General features: G+C 55.0%; 2 protein-coding genes across 3 annotated transcripts in view; one reads left to right on the top strand and one right to left on the bottom strand.

The window, feature by feature from the left end:
* Pom121c (POM121 transmembrane nucleoporin C) overlaps positions 1-9,826 on the top strand; it is a 24,705-nt gene extending 14,879 nt beyond the window's left edge. Inside the window, exons 6-13 of the mRNA XM_076840945.2 lie at positions 1,006-1,097; positions 1,587-1,660; positions 2,058-2,182; positions 2,288-2,390; positions 3,086-3,259; positions 3,901-5,691; positions 7,162-7,284; positions 7,663-9,826. Of these exons, the coding sequence (XP_076697060.2) occupies positions 1,006-1,097; positions 1,587-1,660; positions 2,058-2,182; positions 2,288-2,390; positions 3,086-3,259; positions 3,901-5,691; positions 7,162-7,284; positions 7,663-7,760 (2,580 nt within the window). The 3' untranslated portion in view covers positions 7,761-9,826. The remainder of the gene's footprint in view (positions 1-1,005; positions 1,098-1,586; positions 1,661-2,057; positions 2,183-2,287; positions 2,391-3,085; positions 3,260-3,900; positions 5,692-7,161; positions 7,285-7,662) is intronic.
* On the bottom strand, positions 9,111-13,134 carry Nsun5 (NOP2/Sun RNA methyltransferase 5). 2 transcript variants are annotated; one of them, XM_076840950.2, is made up of 10 exons: positions 13,007-13,134; positions 12,757-12,879; positions 12,331-12,505; positions 12,129-12,237; positions 11,612-11,750; positions 11,418-11,533; positions 10,797-10,975; positions 10,401-10,608; positions 10,184-10,324; positions 9,111-10,104 (listed from the first exon to the last, which is right to left on the bottom strand). In XM_076840950.2, the coding sequence occupies exons 1-10, from the start codon at positions 13,097-13,099 to the stop codon at positions 10,014-10,016; spliced, it is 1,374 nt and encodes a 457-aa protein (XP_076697065.1). In that variant the 5' UTR covers positions 13,100-13,134; the 3' UTR covers positions 9,111-10,013. The 2 variants fall into 2 exon arrangements, with proteins under 2 accessions (XP_076697065.1, XP_076697066.1); XM_076840951.2 differs by having other exon boundaries at positions 9,111-10,099.

Genomic DNA, 13,134 nt, shown 5'->3' with positions numbered 1-13,134 from the left:
TGGTAAGACAGAAGTGAGAACTGTTTATTGTCTATTCATATACCCTCTTGTAAGAAATATCAGTGGACTCGCTGGCCAGAGTATGTGCCTAGTGTCCGCTCTGTGTCCACTGCCTTGCCGCTGGCCTTTGGAGAAGCAAAAATGAAAACCCCATATTTGCTGTCAGGGACTTTTCCTGGTAGAAGAGAACAGATACGGATGATCTGCACATAATCATGGATGCCAGAAGTGTAGCAAAAATCACAAATGTCATGACAGCATGTTTTGAAAAATAAAGCCAGGTGTGGTGAATGGGGAGGCAGAGACAGGAGGATTGTAAGTTTGAGGCCAGTCAGGGTAACTGAGCAAATCTTGTCTCAACATAAAAAATAAAGGGGCTGGGAATGTAGTTCAGTGATAGAACATCCCTGGGTTCAATCTCCCTTATCACAAAAATTTTAAAACTAAACTTAATGAAAACAAGATTTAGTTTACTGGCTTATCTTCCTAAAAGTATGTTTAAATTTACTTTTGTCTCCTCCATAGATAGTCTGGAGTAGACTTGTGCATATAGCTCTGTATTGTTACTGAATATCATCAATCCTACTACTACTTTTTAAGTATTTTTTAATATTTATTTTTTAGTTGTAGTTGGACACAATACCTTTATTTTATTTATTTTTATGTGGTGCTGAGGATCGAACCCAGGGCTTTGTACGTGCTAGGCGAGCATTCTACCGCTGAGCCACATCCCAGTCCCTCAGTCCTACTTCTTATATGCAAAAGGTGCATTCATTCCTTCTGTGTTTAGACTTTTCTTTCCTTTTTTACTTCCATAATTGTAATTGCCACAATACCATAACTGACAATTGACTTTCTTTTCAGGGGTCTTCACAAAGAAATATTTTTTAGTTCCTAAAATGGGACTTTACATGCAGTGATGAACACAACCACAAGAGTATCTATCTCTAGGGTTGTGTGCTCAGCTGTCCCTGGGCTCAGCTGTGTAACTCTGGTTGATTTCAGATGTGGAAGAGGAGTGGTCCCCCTTCGTCCCCCTTCTCTAGCCCAGCTTCCTCCCGCTCTCAGACTCCAGAGAGACCAGCCAAGAAAACCAGGTGATTATCACCTCCTCCAGTGACTGTTTGCTCTGTGTGGACAGGCAGGGGTGAGAGGGAGGGGTTGGAGCTGGCTCTCAGGCATTGCATGACTCGGACTCAGTGGATCAAGAGTGTAAGACTCAGAGAAGGGCAGTGATGCAGGCGCCCACCAGCATGGCCCTCCTCCTGCAGCCTCGCACACTGGCTGCACAGGTTCTGCTCTGCCTCTTGCTCCAGCAGCCACTCAACAGGAGTGCCGAGAGGGTTCTGGGTATGCAGCCAACTGAAGCTCTGCTCCTTGGAGATCTAGGCTCGGCAGACTGCGTGGGGTTGTGGTTGGTTTAAGACAGGCTTCTCTGGGATCTTCATTTGGATCTCCTTGGACCTTTTTTATGTCGACATATTGAGATCTTAAGCATGGTTAAGAATGATGTGGCCTAGGCCCCTTGGCAGTTAGAAGGGTGTAGAACATTATCAAACTGAATTCCACCTTTCAAAACCCCACAGAGAAGACGAGCCATGTCAGCATTCCAGTTCCTCGACTCCATTGGTGGCCGACAAGGAGTCCCAGGGAGAAAAGGGTGAGTGGATGAGCAAGCAGGAGCGATGGGTGGAGGGATGGCTGAAGGAGTACCTCTGAGAACACCTGGCGGAGCTTTGCCCTGTCTAGCTAGGGCAGCCTGGCTTCACAGTTAAAGGAGAGGGTCGTACAGACAAGTCCCATGTGACACGGTCACTGGGTAGAGAGTATACCCAGTATATCCAGTAAGCATTGAATGCTGCATTTGGCGCAATTAACTATTTCCTCTCAACTATTAGAAATAATCTTACAGATACCATCTGGGGGGCCCAGCCATGGAAGATAGCATCTTTTTAGACACACAGTGACAACTCAGTGTTAAAATCCAAGTGGATAGAAAAGCGCTGTGCCCTGCTGGGAGAGGGAAGTAAGCCAGCAGGCCGTCTTCCTGTCTTTAGTTGCAGACACAACCTCTCGGAATCAGCCGAACTCGTGGGCTTCCCCACCTACACCTGGCAGCTCTGGACAGCGGAAACGGAAGATCCCGCTGCTGCCCTCCAGGCGAGGGGACCAACTGACCTTGGTATGTCTAGTCACCCATGTTGGCCCTCTTACATCTTGGGAGGGCTGGTGCAAGTGAGCTTCTGCCGCTGTACGATGGCCCAGCCTCTCCATTCCTCTTTGACAGCCTCCACCGCCTCAGCTTGGTTATTCCGTCACTGCTGAGGACCTTGACCTGGAGAAGAAAGCTTCACTCCAGTGGTTCAACAAGGTCTTGGAGGACAAGACTGGTAAGGGGTGCACATCAGTGGCACATCCGAAGGCCCCATGTATTTGTTTCCTTTGGTTTTGGTTTTATTGTTCTTCTAAAGGTTTTCCTAAGAAAGAGTTTCTTGTTTTCCTTTGTTGTTGTTCTCCTGAGAAGTCCAGCTAGGTATTTTGTTTTTGTTTTTGTTTGGTATGGGGATTAAACCCAGAGGCACTTTGAACTCGGGGACGCTTAGCCACTGAGCCACATCCCCAGCCACCTTTCTGTGTTTTATTTAGGGACAAGGTCTCACAGAATTGCTTAGGGCCTTGCTAAATTTCTGAATCTGGCTTTGAACTCGCCATCCTCCTGCCTCAGTCTCCTGAGCCACTTAGGATTACAGGCAGGCGCCACCACCCCCAGCCACCTACCTTTTCATTAAATCCAGGAGCACAGTGAGCGCTGGTTTTTTTTGTTTTGTTTTGTTTTTTGCTGCTTTGTTTTTATATTTTTTAGATGTCATTCATTTATTTATACATGGTGTGGAGAATCAAACCCAGTGCCTTCCTCACACATGGTAGACGAGTGTTCTACCACTGAGCCCCAGCCCCAGCCCCCAGTGAGCACTATTGAGGGAAACAATTTCTAGATCAGGCTGCTAGCCCTGGAGCTTCCCTGTGCCATCTTGAAAGAATTCTCTAGCAAGGGGCAAAGGTTGAATCTTGTCTCTTCCCTCAGATGTTCCTCCAAACTCCATCAGTGAGAACCCACCCGCCACTCAGCCTTCTTTCACTTTCACCCCGCCTGCTGTGGGGACCCCTTCCGCAGCAGCCTCCCCGCCAGTCACAGGCACCAACCCGTTGTTAGAGAGCCTGAAGAAGATGCAGAGTCCCCCAGACCCATCCCTCCCAGGTAAGCACCGTGCAGTGTTGGCCCTCGGGATGAAGCCCAGCCTCGTGCTTCTCTGTGAGTCTAAAGTTGCTGCTGCCTCGAGTAAAACTGGGAAGGCAGCATGGGTCGGGCTCCACTCGAAGCCCAGTCTTGGGACTGCTTTGAGCCTTGCTGTCATCATCTGTAAATGAGAGGACCACCCTGCAAGGTATCTGCAGTGTGGCTTACTAGACAACAGCCCCAAATAAGATAAGTTCCTCCACGTGGGTTTCCAGGGTCAGTTGAATGTCACAGGCCCAGGCCTTCGGGGTATTGCCAGTGTGCAACCTCTTACTGCACTTCCTCAGACAGTAGTCCAGGTGCAGTGTGCAGCCTCCTGGGGCCAGGGGCAGAGAGTCTCCTAGGACCTCGCAGCTGGTGGGTGAGCGTGGTGCATCTCCATTAGACAGACAAGACCTGTCTAGGTCAGTGCTCTGGTGACATTGCGCCTCCACGTATAACCTCGTGTCTGGGGGATGGAAACAGGAGAACCTCTGAGTGAGCTTCATAGGCTGTGCAGCATAGACTTGTCACACCTCTCAGCTGACCAAGGGAGGCACCAGAGGCGCAGACATGCTGGTTCTGTCCTACTAGAGAACTCGGGTTTCTTACTTTCTTCCCAGAATCTGCTGAAGTGGCCACCACCACAGGCCCGTCACCTCTGAAGACACCCAGCCTGCTAACCTCCCTTGGCTCTCCACCACCAGGGCCCCTGCCAGGCACCTCTTCAGACTCAAAATCCACAGCCACTTTCTTGGGGCTGGTACCTGCCTCCTCCACAGCACCTGTCGTGGACACCAAGTCACCTCCAGCCCATCAGACCGACACATCTGCCAAAGCCCCAGGCCTGCCTACCCCCTCCCCCACCTCCAAGCAGAGTGGGCTGTTCGGCAGCATGCCCTCTGCCCCTGCCCTGGCCGCCCCTGCTGCCCCTGCCGCCCCTGCTGCCCCTGCCGCCCCTGCTGCCCCTGCCGCTCCTGCCGCTCCTGCTGCCCCGGCCGCTCCTGCCGCCCCAGCTGCCCCGGCCGCTCCTGCCGCCCCAGCTGCCCCGGCTTCTCCAGCCACCCCAGCTGCCCTAGGCACGTCTTCTGCTTCTCCCATGTTCAAGCCCATTTTCATGACACCACCTAAAAGCGAGAGCGAAGGCCCCTCTGTCACTTCCGTCACAGCTGCAGCTGTTTCTAGCTCCACCCAGCCTATGACCACCAGTACTGCCACCCCAACTTTTAAGCCCATCTTTGGTGACCTGGGGCCACCTGCATCTGTGCCCTTGCCTGCTCCCTTTTCCTTCAAGCCAACAACAGCTGCTGCAGCCCCAGCTGCCCCTCTCTTTGCTGGCCTGGCCACTGCCACTTCGGCTGTGGCTCCAGCCACCACTGCCAGCACATCCACAGACTCTGCTTCCAAACCTGCTTTTTGCTTTGGGGTCAGCAGCGTGGCCAGCGCTGGTGGCAGCACGACTGGCAGCGCGACCCCCGCCTCTCAGCCCTTCCCCTTTGGAGCACCCCCTGCCTCTGCCACCAGCTTCACCCCAGCCGTGGGCTCTGTATTCCAGTTTGGCAAATCCACTGCCACACCAACGTCCACAGCAGCCACCACCTTTGGCCAGTCCTTGCCCGGTGCTGTTGAGGCGGCCACCACCAGTAACAGCAGCAGCAGCAACAGCACTGCTGGCTTCAGTGGCTTCGGCAGTTCCCTTGCCACCTCAGCCTGCACCACCAGCAGCCAGCCCACCCTGACTTTCAGCAACACCACCACCCCCGCATTCAGCATTCCCTTTGGCTCCGGTGCCAAGCCCTCCCTCCCAGCATATCCAGTGGCCACCCCCCAGCCCACATTCGGGGCTGCTGATGGGCAGCAGCAGGGGTCCTCCAAGCCAGCCCTTGCTCCAAGCTTTGGCAGCTCGTTCACTTTTGGGAACTCTGCAGCCCCTGCCCCGTCTGCAGCACCAGCGACGGCCCAGCCTGCCTTTGGCAGCTCAACACAGTCAGCTTTTGGCTTGAAGACCACCGCCTCGGCCTTCGGTGCCCCTGCCAGCACGCAGCCAGCCTTTGGAGGGACGACGCCTGTTTTCTCCTTTGGTGCAGCCACCACCTCTGGCTTTGGAGCTACCACCCAGACCACCCCCAGTGGGACCAGTGGCTCAGTGTTTGGCAGCTCAACTCCATCCCCTTTCACGTTCGGGGGATCTGCAGCCCCAGCTGCCAGTGGGGGCTTCGGGCTCAGTGTGGCTGCCCCAGGCCCCAGCTCTACTTCTGGGGCCTTCAGTTTTGGAGCTGGACAGAGTGGGACCACAGGAACCGTCACCCCCTTTGGTGGGGGCTTGAGTCAGAATGCCCTGGGTGCACCTAGCCAGAGCACACCCTTTGCCTTCAATGTGGCTGGCACACCTGAGAGCAAACCTGTGTTTGGAGGTAAGATCTGGAGTGAGTGTGGTCTGCTAGGCCTGATGCTGGGTAAAGGAACTTGTTGGTAAAGACGAGTAAATTGCAGGTGGCAGTAAGTGTTCACTAGTGCCTTTCAGGGGTCATGGAAAGCCTTTCTGAGCAGTCCATTTCTGCTGAGGGACGTCTGTGACAGAAGGACTGGCATGTGGGTGGGGAGCTCGTGAGCCTGGCTGGTGCTAGGGCCCGGGGGCAGAGGGAGGTGAGCTTGGCTACAGATGGAAGATGGTGTGAGAGAGGTTCTGAGACAGGCAGAGGTGAGCCTCAGGCTCCAGTGATTGGATTTTAAGTATCAAGGAAATTGTAGAATTTGCAGCAGAATGAAGTGGTCTTATTTGCCATCTGGAAGGTGAACTTTTGTCCTCAGAGCTTCTGTGTCATTGATTAAATAGAGAAATACCAAGCATGGTGGTCACCTGTAATCCTAGTGACTAGGCAGGAGGGTCAGAGATTGGAGTCCAGCCTGGGCGAATACAAAAAGGGCTGGGATGTGGCTCAGTGGGAGAGCACTGCCCAGCATGCAAGAGGCATGGGTTCAGGCCAGTGCTGCAGAAGAGAAGCCTGAACTTCAAGTCAGCACTGTGTCTTTTCCAGCAGCTCCCGGCTGTTGAGGTTAAAACAGGCAGGTAGCTGCTAATCTCCAGCCTGTGGGGGAATGCAGCAGGAGGGCAGTGGACTTCAGGTCTCTGGCAGGAGAAGGTGCAAGGTGGTTGTGGGGACCATGAGCTCGAAGAAGCAGGTGAGGCCTGCAGTGACTTGTTGGAGCTGGAGCAGTTAACAAGTGAATGTAGGGGTGGGTGGGCGGAGGTCATTGGGTTGCTGAGGAATCCTGAATCATCCTGACAGCTGGCAAAGTCACCACGGTTTGTGATGGAGAGGGCAATAGTGAGCCAAGGGCCCGCTGAATAAAAGAGAACATCTGGCAGTTGATAGATGTTCAGGAGCAAGACTGATGATATTGAAGGAGCAGGGAAGAGAAGTGGTCTGGACACAGCTTCTGGGGAGCAGGGAAGGTCCTGTCCCCCTCCAGCCTGACACTGTACCAGAGAGGCAGCTTTCTCTGTGGCAAGGGGAGGAAGAGTGGGCAGGGCAGCCAAGCAGGGCCCTGCAGAGGAAGTCCAGAGCACCTGGGAAGATCAGATGGTCCAACAGGGTGGTGCACTGGAGTGAGGTGAGTCAGGCTGTCAGAGGGCAGGTTGGCAGGAGAACAGAAGAGGCATGGCATGCCTGGGCTGTATGCACAGAAAGTGGGGCACTGAGGGCCTGCTGGCTCACCTGAGCTCCAGGTGTAACCGCTGCAGTTGGCTATGGTGGTGTGATCCAGGGCTGGCAGGTCCTGTGGGAAGCAAAAGAGCAGACCCTCTGCCTAGTTTCTCTACCGTCTGTTTTCTTTCCTCTGACCCTGGCTCAGTCTCTACAGTCCTCTGCTGTCTGTTCTAGGCACCTCCACACCTACCTTTGGGCAGAGCACCCCGACTGCTGGAGTGGGCACAGTGGGCAGCAGCCTCTCTTTTGGGGCTTCCTCAACACCCACCCAGGGCTTTGTTGGAGTTGGGCCTTTCGGTAAGTAGCCATCTCTCCACTGCCAGTGTCATCTGCTTTTCTCCTCTGTGAGGAGGAATTGGGTTGTATGGCAAGGTTCCTGGCTCTCTGGGCCCCTGTGGAGACAGCTCCTGGGGGTCCAGCACCACCCAGCGTGGACTTGGACAGCAGAGTTGAGAAGACAGTCCAGGACACTTGGGGAAGTCAAGTAAAAATGGATTTGTGGGCCTCCCTGTGGGACTTTTGGAGGTTTTGCATTTTAATAGCCTCTTCATGGGGCTGCTGTGGCATCTGGGGACCCTGTTCAAGTCCCCACCGTTTTGTTGACTTAGAGCTGATGCCTCAAAACCATGTGCTCTGGGAGCAGCTACCTAATAAGGTCTTGTCGAATCTTTCCAGGATCAGCAGCCCCTTCGTTTTCCATTGGTGCGGGATCCAAGACCCCAGGGGCTCGACAGCGACTGCAGGCCCGAAGGCAGCACAACCGCAAGAAGTAGCCTATGTCCTGTCCCCATTCCCAGCCCTTGCCCAAATCTGGACCTCAGCACCTGCTAGGAAGAGCCTCTGACCCTTCAAGTTCCGTAAAACAGAACTTTCCTAGATCTCTGGCTTCAGCCACCAAGGGAGGTGGTGGCAGTCCTGGGGCCCTTTCCCTTCTGGAGGGAGTGGGCACCTCAGGGAGGGGGCAGGCGAGGGCAGGGCTAAAGCCCAAAACCTGTACTTGAACAGTTGCACTGGTGAGGCTGGAGAACTAAAGAAACATCTGTACATACTGTCCGCTCTCTTCCCCGGCTCGTCTATTGTGTCACTTAAGTCAGGTGGCCTCCCTAACCCACCTCCCCCGCCCCGGGACCATCCTTGCCAGAGGGTGTGCAATGCACCCACTTGAATCTGTGTTGCATTTCATGGGATTGGGGAAAATGGATTATCCCTAAGCTTTACCTGCTTGGCTAGGCTGTAAGAAGTGGTTCTCTTCCTCTGGTCCCTTTTGGGGACTCTTACTTCCCCATTACTTGCTGCTTTGTCCCTCACTGGTTCCCTGCAGGATTCCTTTTTAAATGACCTTGAATCTAGCTTTGCCTTGGAGACCCCAGTGGGTGTTCCTCCCACTGCCCCCTTTCTCCCTGCCAGGTCTGAGTCCAGTCTCATTTCCTGCCCTCTCTGCCAGTTTGGCCCCTAAAAGCTAGGTGGCTCAAGACTGTTAATCTGGCAGAGCCAGCGCAAGACCCTTGCTGCAGGAGAAGCTCTCGGAGCAGGCAGGATGCCCACAGCTGCTTTCTGCTGCCTCCTCCCCCTGCTGGCCTCCCTGGCCACCCTCTGCCTCCGGGATTGTCCACCCCACGCCTTGTCCTGTGTCACTGTCTGAAGCCCATGTCTATTGCTCTTTGAATCGAGTTTGGAGGAAGAATTGAATTGTATGTGTGGCGGCATGTTGGTAGTGCCGGACCTAACTGTCTCAAGCCTCCTGGCCTGGCCAATCAAAGTGGCACCACTCAAGAGCCATAGTGCTGGCTCCTGAGTTTTCCAGTGGTGGTTAGACTTTCAGGGCTGGCAGCCCAGGGGATGGGGCCTTAGGGAAACAAAGACCCTCTCCTTCTAACATTCCTCTCCCACCTCCTGACCTCACTAGGCAAGGCCACTCCCAGTATGTCCAGTGTACACCAATGAACCTTCCTTGAAGTCAGACCCTAGTTCTTTCCTAAACAGGACCCCTGCCAACCCTTCCCTCCCTTTCTCCCCTGGCTCTCAAACCACACTCCCCAGGCCCTAGAGCCTTGCTGCCACGCCCATCCTCTTTGGAAGAAGTATGAATGCGTGTGTCTAAATTAAAAGAAAATATTTAAACATTTTTTAACAAAATAAAAATTTATTTTTGTATTTAAGCTAAATTGCCTTTTAAATTCCTTCAAGCTTGGTTCATTGAGATGGTTAAGTATAAATGCTGTTGATTAGAATTAGCTGCATAGTTAGGTTATGCCTGTGTGAAGGAGGGGCTCAAATGCTGTCCCAGGCAGCTTTCCTGAGGGACTGGAGCTCCTTCTAGACATGTTACATAAGTGTAATTTTTATTTTATAAATAATGTGATGTAGCTGTAGTTAGTCCCCCTCCCGCTTTGTGACTGAGGCTGAATGTCTTGTGGCAGGGGACTGCCTCCACCCCGAGGAGAGCTGGGCACTTGCTGGCCTAGCTGTGTGGGGGGCTGAGGAAGGAGCCAGGACCTCAAGTCCCAAATAGCTGTTAGGACTGGAGGGGTGGGGGTGGGGCACAGGTCTAGGGATGGAGCCTTTGCCTATACCTGGTGTGGGGCGGAGCCTCTTAGTTTTAGTCTGAGCTAGTTCACCTCAGCTCCACAGCAGGCCAGGAACCCCGTGAAGAGGGGGGCCTGCTCCAGCCTGGGTGTGAGTGCGTACGAGTACATGTTCTGCACTGGACAAAACAGGAGGCTGGACTTTCCATTTACAAATAAAGGTGTAATTCCTGTTGTCTAGTTGGACTTTTTAGTATGAATGTGAGATTTTTCTCCTTGCTTATGTCATTACGAATAAAAAACTGTGACCTATCCGACGCCTGTGTTCTGCCTTTTATTTATGCAGGCAGCCCCCAGGGAGGGACCCAAGGGACTAAATAGGACCCTCTATTCTGTCCTTCCTGCCAGCTGCCTCTGGCACTAACAGCAGTCCTGTGGAGCCTACAGGCAGCCTGGGCAGCCTCACTTCCCACAGGCGGCCTCAGCGGCTGCACCTGCAGCCTAGGCAGCGACCTTTCGCGGTCTCCTCTTTCTCTTTGGGGCTGGGCCAGGTGCAAGTTCTGGTGCCAGAGCTTCCGCCTGGGAGGCTGAGCTGGAAGGTTAGGAAGAGTCAGGTAGTTGTGCCCGAGTCACCCCATACCTCCCAAGCAGGCCACCCCTGGCTCCCTCACCTTGGCACCTCTGCCCGTTCAAACACAGCAATGAAGAAGCCACCAGTAAGCGTGGTCTCAGGGGAGGCTCGGAGGCAGTGCTCAGCACCTGTGAAGGTGCTGAGACCCCGGTGGGGCCAGGAAGGCAGGACAGGAGCTAGCCTGCAAGGAAGGAGGGGGAGGGATCAGGCTCCAGGGGCCACTCAGCAACCCTTCCATACCCTGGGGAGGCCGTCACCTGAACCCCGGGTTCTGCTGCAGGGTGTCTCGGACCACATCTTCATTCTCTTCCTGGCAAAGGGAGCATGTTGAGTAGACCAAGCGTCGCAGGGAGGGGAATGAGAGCGCATGGCACAGTGCCCGCTGCTGGAAGCCCGCCAGGGCACGCAAACGCTCCTGGCTAGGTGTGCCTGACCCCTGCTCCTCCAGTGGCCTGCTCAGCATCCCTGGGGAAGAGAGCGTTTTGATCAGTTTCCCAGGCTGCTGCATCCTGTGCTGAGATCCTACTTGATAAATGAGAACATTCTGCCTGCAGGCCTAAGGTCATTATTGAGTCAGAACCAAGACCCAAACAAACTGGTGTGCTTCAGCTCTGGGGTGGGGGTATCCCAGAGCCACACTCTCCCCATCTCACCAGAGCCACTACAAGAAGGATCCAGCAGGATGTACTGGACGCGATCATAACGCTGGTCCGTGGGCGAAACAGTCAGGAAGTCGACCTCAGCTAACTCACAGCACGAGACACCAGCCCGGGCCAGGAGAGTGGCCATTGATGCCAGCCGCTTGGCATCCAGGTCAAAGGCAAAGATCTTTCTAGGGAAGAGGGCAGAAGGGGGTGATCTGGGAATTCATGGAGCATTTGAGGGAGAGCCACAGTAGCACCACGCACGTCAAGTCAGGACACAGAAACAAGAATATCTAAGTGTCTTAGGGGGTCTCTGAGATAACAGGCTTAGGAACCTTATCTCACACCTGCAACCCCTGGAAAGCTTTGCCTGGGGAAACCGTGAACCACCTCAAATCTGTCCTCTCAGCCTTCAATATAGTTTTTTTTTTAATATTTATTTTTAAGTTGTAGGTGGACACAAATACCTTTGTTTTTATGTGGTGCTGAGGATCGAACCCAGGGCCTCATGCTTGCTAGGCGAGCGCACCACCACTGAGCCACAACACCAGCCCAGTCATTTGAATAAAGATTTCTTTATTCCTACAAAGTGCAGGATCAGACCAGACCCCATCTGACCTTGGCACTCACCCCTGGTTCTTGAGAAGAGCTGCCAAGTGACTGGTCTTGTTGCCTGGGGCAGCACATGCGTCAATGACATGAGAACCTGGTGGCGGTGCCAGCAGCGTGGCTGGGAGGCAGCTGGCCTGACAGCGGAGCACAACAGCTGGGTGAATACGGAGCTGGGGCTGGCCTCCCACATCCTTCCCTCACCCACTCCCTACCTTGTCCTGCAAGATGAGGTGACCTGCAAGGTACAGAGGGTGTTCATGCAGATCTGTTTGGGCAGGAAACACAAGCAGCTCCGGCAACAAGGGGTCCAGAAGAAAGTGCTTCCCCTTAAGGGCCCTTAAGTCCTCGAGGCTGCGGGGAATGTGAATCATTAACTCATCTCCTGAATTCCTCGTGCCAGGCTCCACTTGCACTGTTTATCACAACCAATATTTTAAATGCTATTAAGTGCTGGGGACACAGTTTAGTGGAAGAGCACCCGCCTAGCACATCTGAGGCCTGGGTTCCATCCCCAGCGTGTGAAAAAAATGTAGAACAAAAGTCCTGGGAGTATCAGTGGGGTGGGGCTGGCCATCAGCCCTTGAGAGACAGGAGAAACTGCTAGAAATAGGAAAACCCAAGAATAGTAGTCACTGCCACCCAGCACCTCTCTTCCCAGACTCCTGCTTCTCTGTGGCCCCAGACACTGCCCCTGGATGAGGGCAGCCAGACAGGACGCTGAGCTCCCACCTGGAAGCCTGGCCCTGGTAGGAGAAACCCTGTCTCTTGAAATAATCAATGGCGTCGCCACAGCAGGTCTTGAGAGTGTTCACTCGCACAAATCGAGGCACCTGGGAGACTAGAGAGCAACAGCGGTGAGCGAGCAGGGACACAAGCCTCTCTTCGGCGGCCTGCCAGTACTGCCCTCCGCGCCCTCTTGCCGCCAGCTCACCTGGGCCGGGCCTCGACCCCACCTCCAGCAAGTCCTCATTCCGGCTCACGCCCTGGCGAACCTTGAGCCTCGCCAGCTCGGCCTTCAGCCTCGCCTGGTGCCGGCTCAGCAGGGGCTTCCAGCGGCCCCCGGCCCCTCGAAAGCCCTTTCCCAGCAACAACTCATACACTAGCACCTGGGGAAATTCAGAAATTCACACGACTGGAGGCTAAAAGGAGGCCGCCGTCCAGCCCGCTTTAGGTCATGGTGGCTCCCTCATCCCTCACTACACAAGACCCTGGGGGCAGGCAGAGGGCTGGAACCGGCGCCCTGCATTCCGGGCCCCGGGAGGCGCGGCTCAGGGGTCGCGGCTGCCCTGCCCCGCGTGCGAACGACCCGGGCGCCCTGCGTCCTCGGCTCCCAGGGACGGCACCCGCCCCCGCTCACCCGGGCCAGGTGCGGCCTCAGCTTCTTCTCGGCGCGGAGGAGGCCGGCACGGGCGATGACGGCGTCCAGCACGGCGGCGTAGCGCTGCGTCTCGCACACTAGCGCGTACAGCGGCTTCACGTTCTGCGGGCGGCGGGGCGCGCTGAGATGGCGAAGGGGTGCAGCGCCGCGCCGCGCCCCGCCGCCCGGTCCCGGCCCCCGCCCTGGCCCCGGACGGGGCGCCCACCTCCCCCGCGCCCGGCACCGCTACCTGGAAGCTGCTCCCGTACACCAGCGCCTTAATAGAGCCCTGGCGGTTCTCCACGCCCGCCAGCACGGCCGCGGCGGCCGCGTACAGCGCCATGCTGCCGCCCCCGCGCGCCTTTACGGCTCTGTCGC

The sequence above is a fragment of the Callospermophilus lateralis genome, chromosome 19 (genome assembly GCF_048772815.1).
Source record: "Callospermophilus lateralis isolate mCalLat2 chromosome 19, mCalLat2.hap1, whole genome shotgun sequence".
Taxonomy (NCBI): Eukaryota; Metazoa; Chordata; class Mammalia; order Rodentia; family Sciuridae; genus Callospermophilus; species Callospermophilus lateralis.
Note: the sequence above shows the minus strand (reverse complement) of the source record. Positions and strands in the feature narration are given on the sequence as shown.

Coding starts and splice junctions, on each gene's coding strand:
- Nsun5 (XM_076840951.2), bottom strand. CDS start 13,099: ATGGCGCTGTACGCGGCCGCCGCGGCCGTGCTGGCGGGCGTGGAGAAC. Junction 11,751..12,128: donor TACCAGGGCCAGGCTTCCAG/GTGGGAGCTCAG, acceptor CATTCCCCGCAG/CCTCGAGGACTTAAGGGCCC. Junction 10,325..10,400: donor CAGCAGAACCCGGGGTTCAG/GTGACGGCCTCC, acceptor CCTTCCTTGCAG/GCTAGCTCCTGTCCTGCCTT.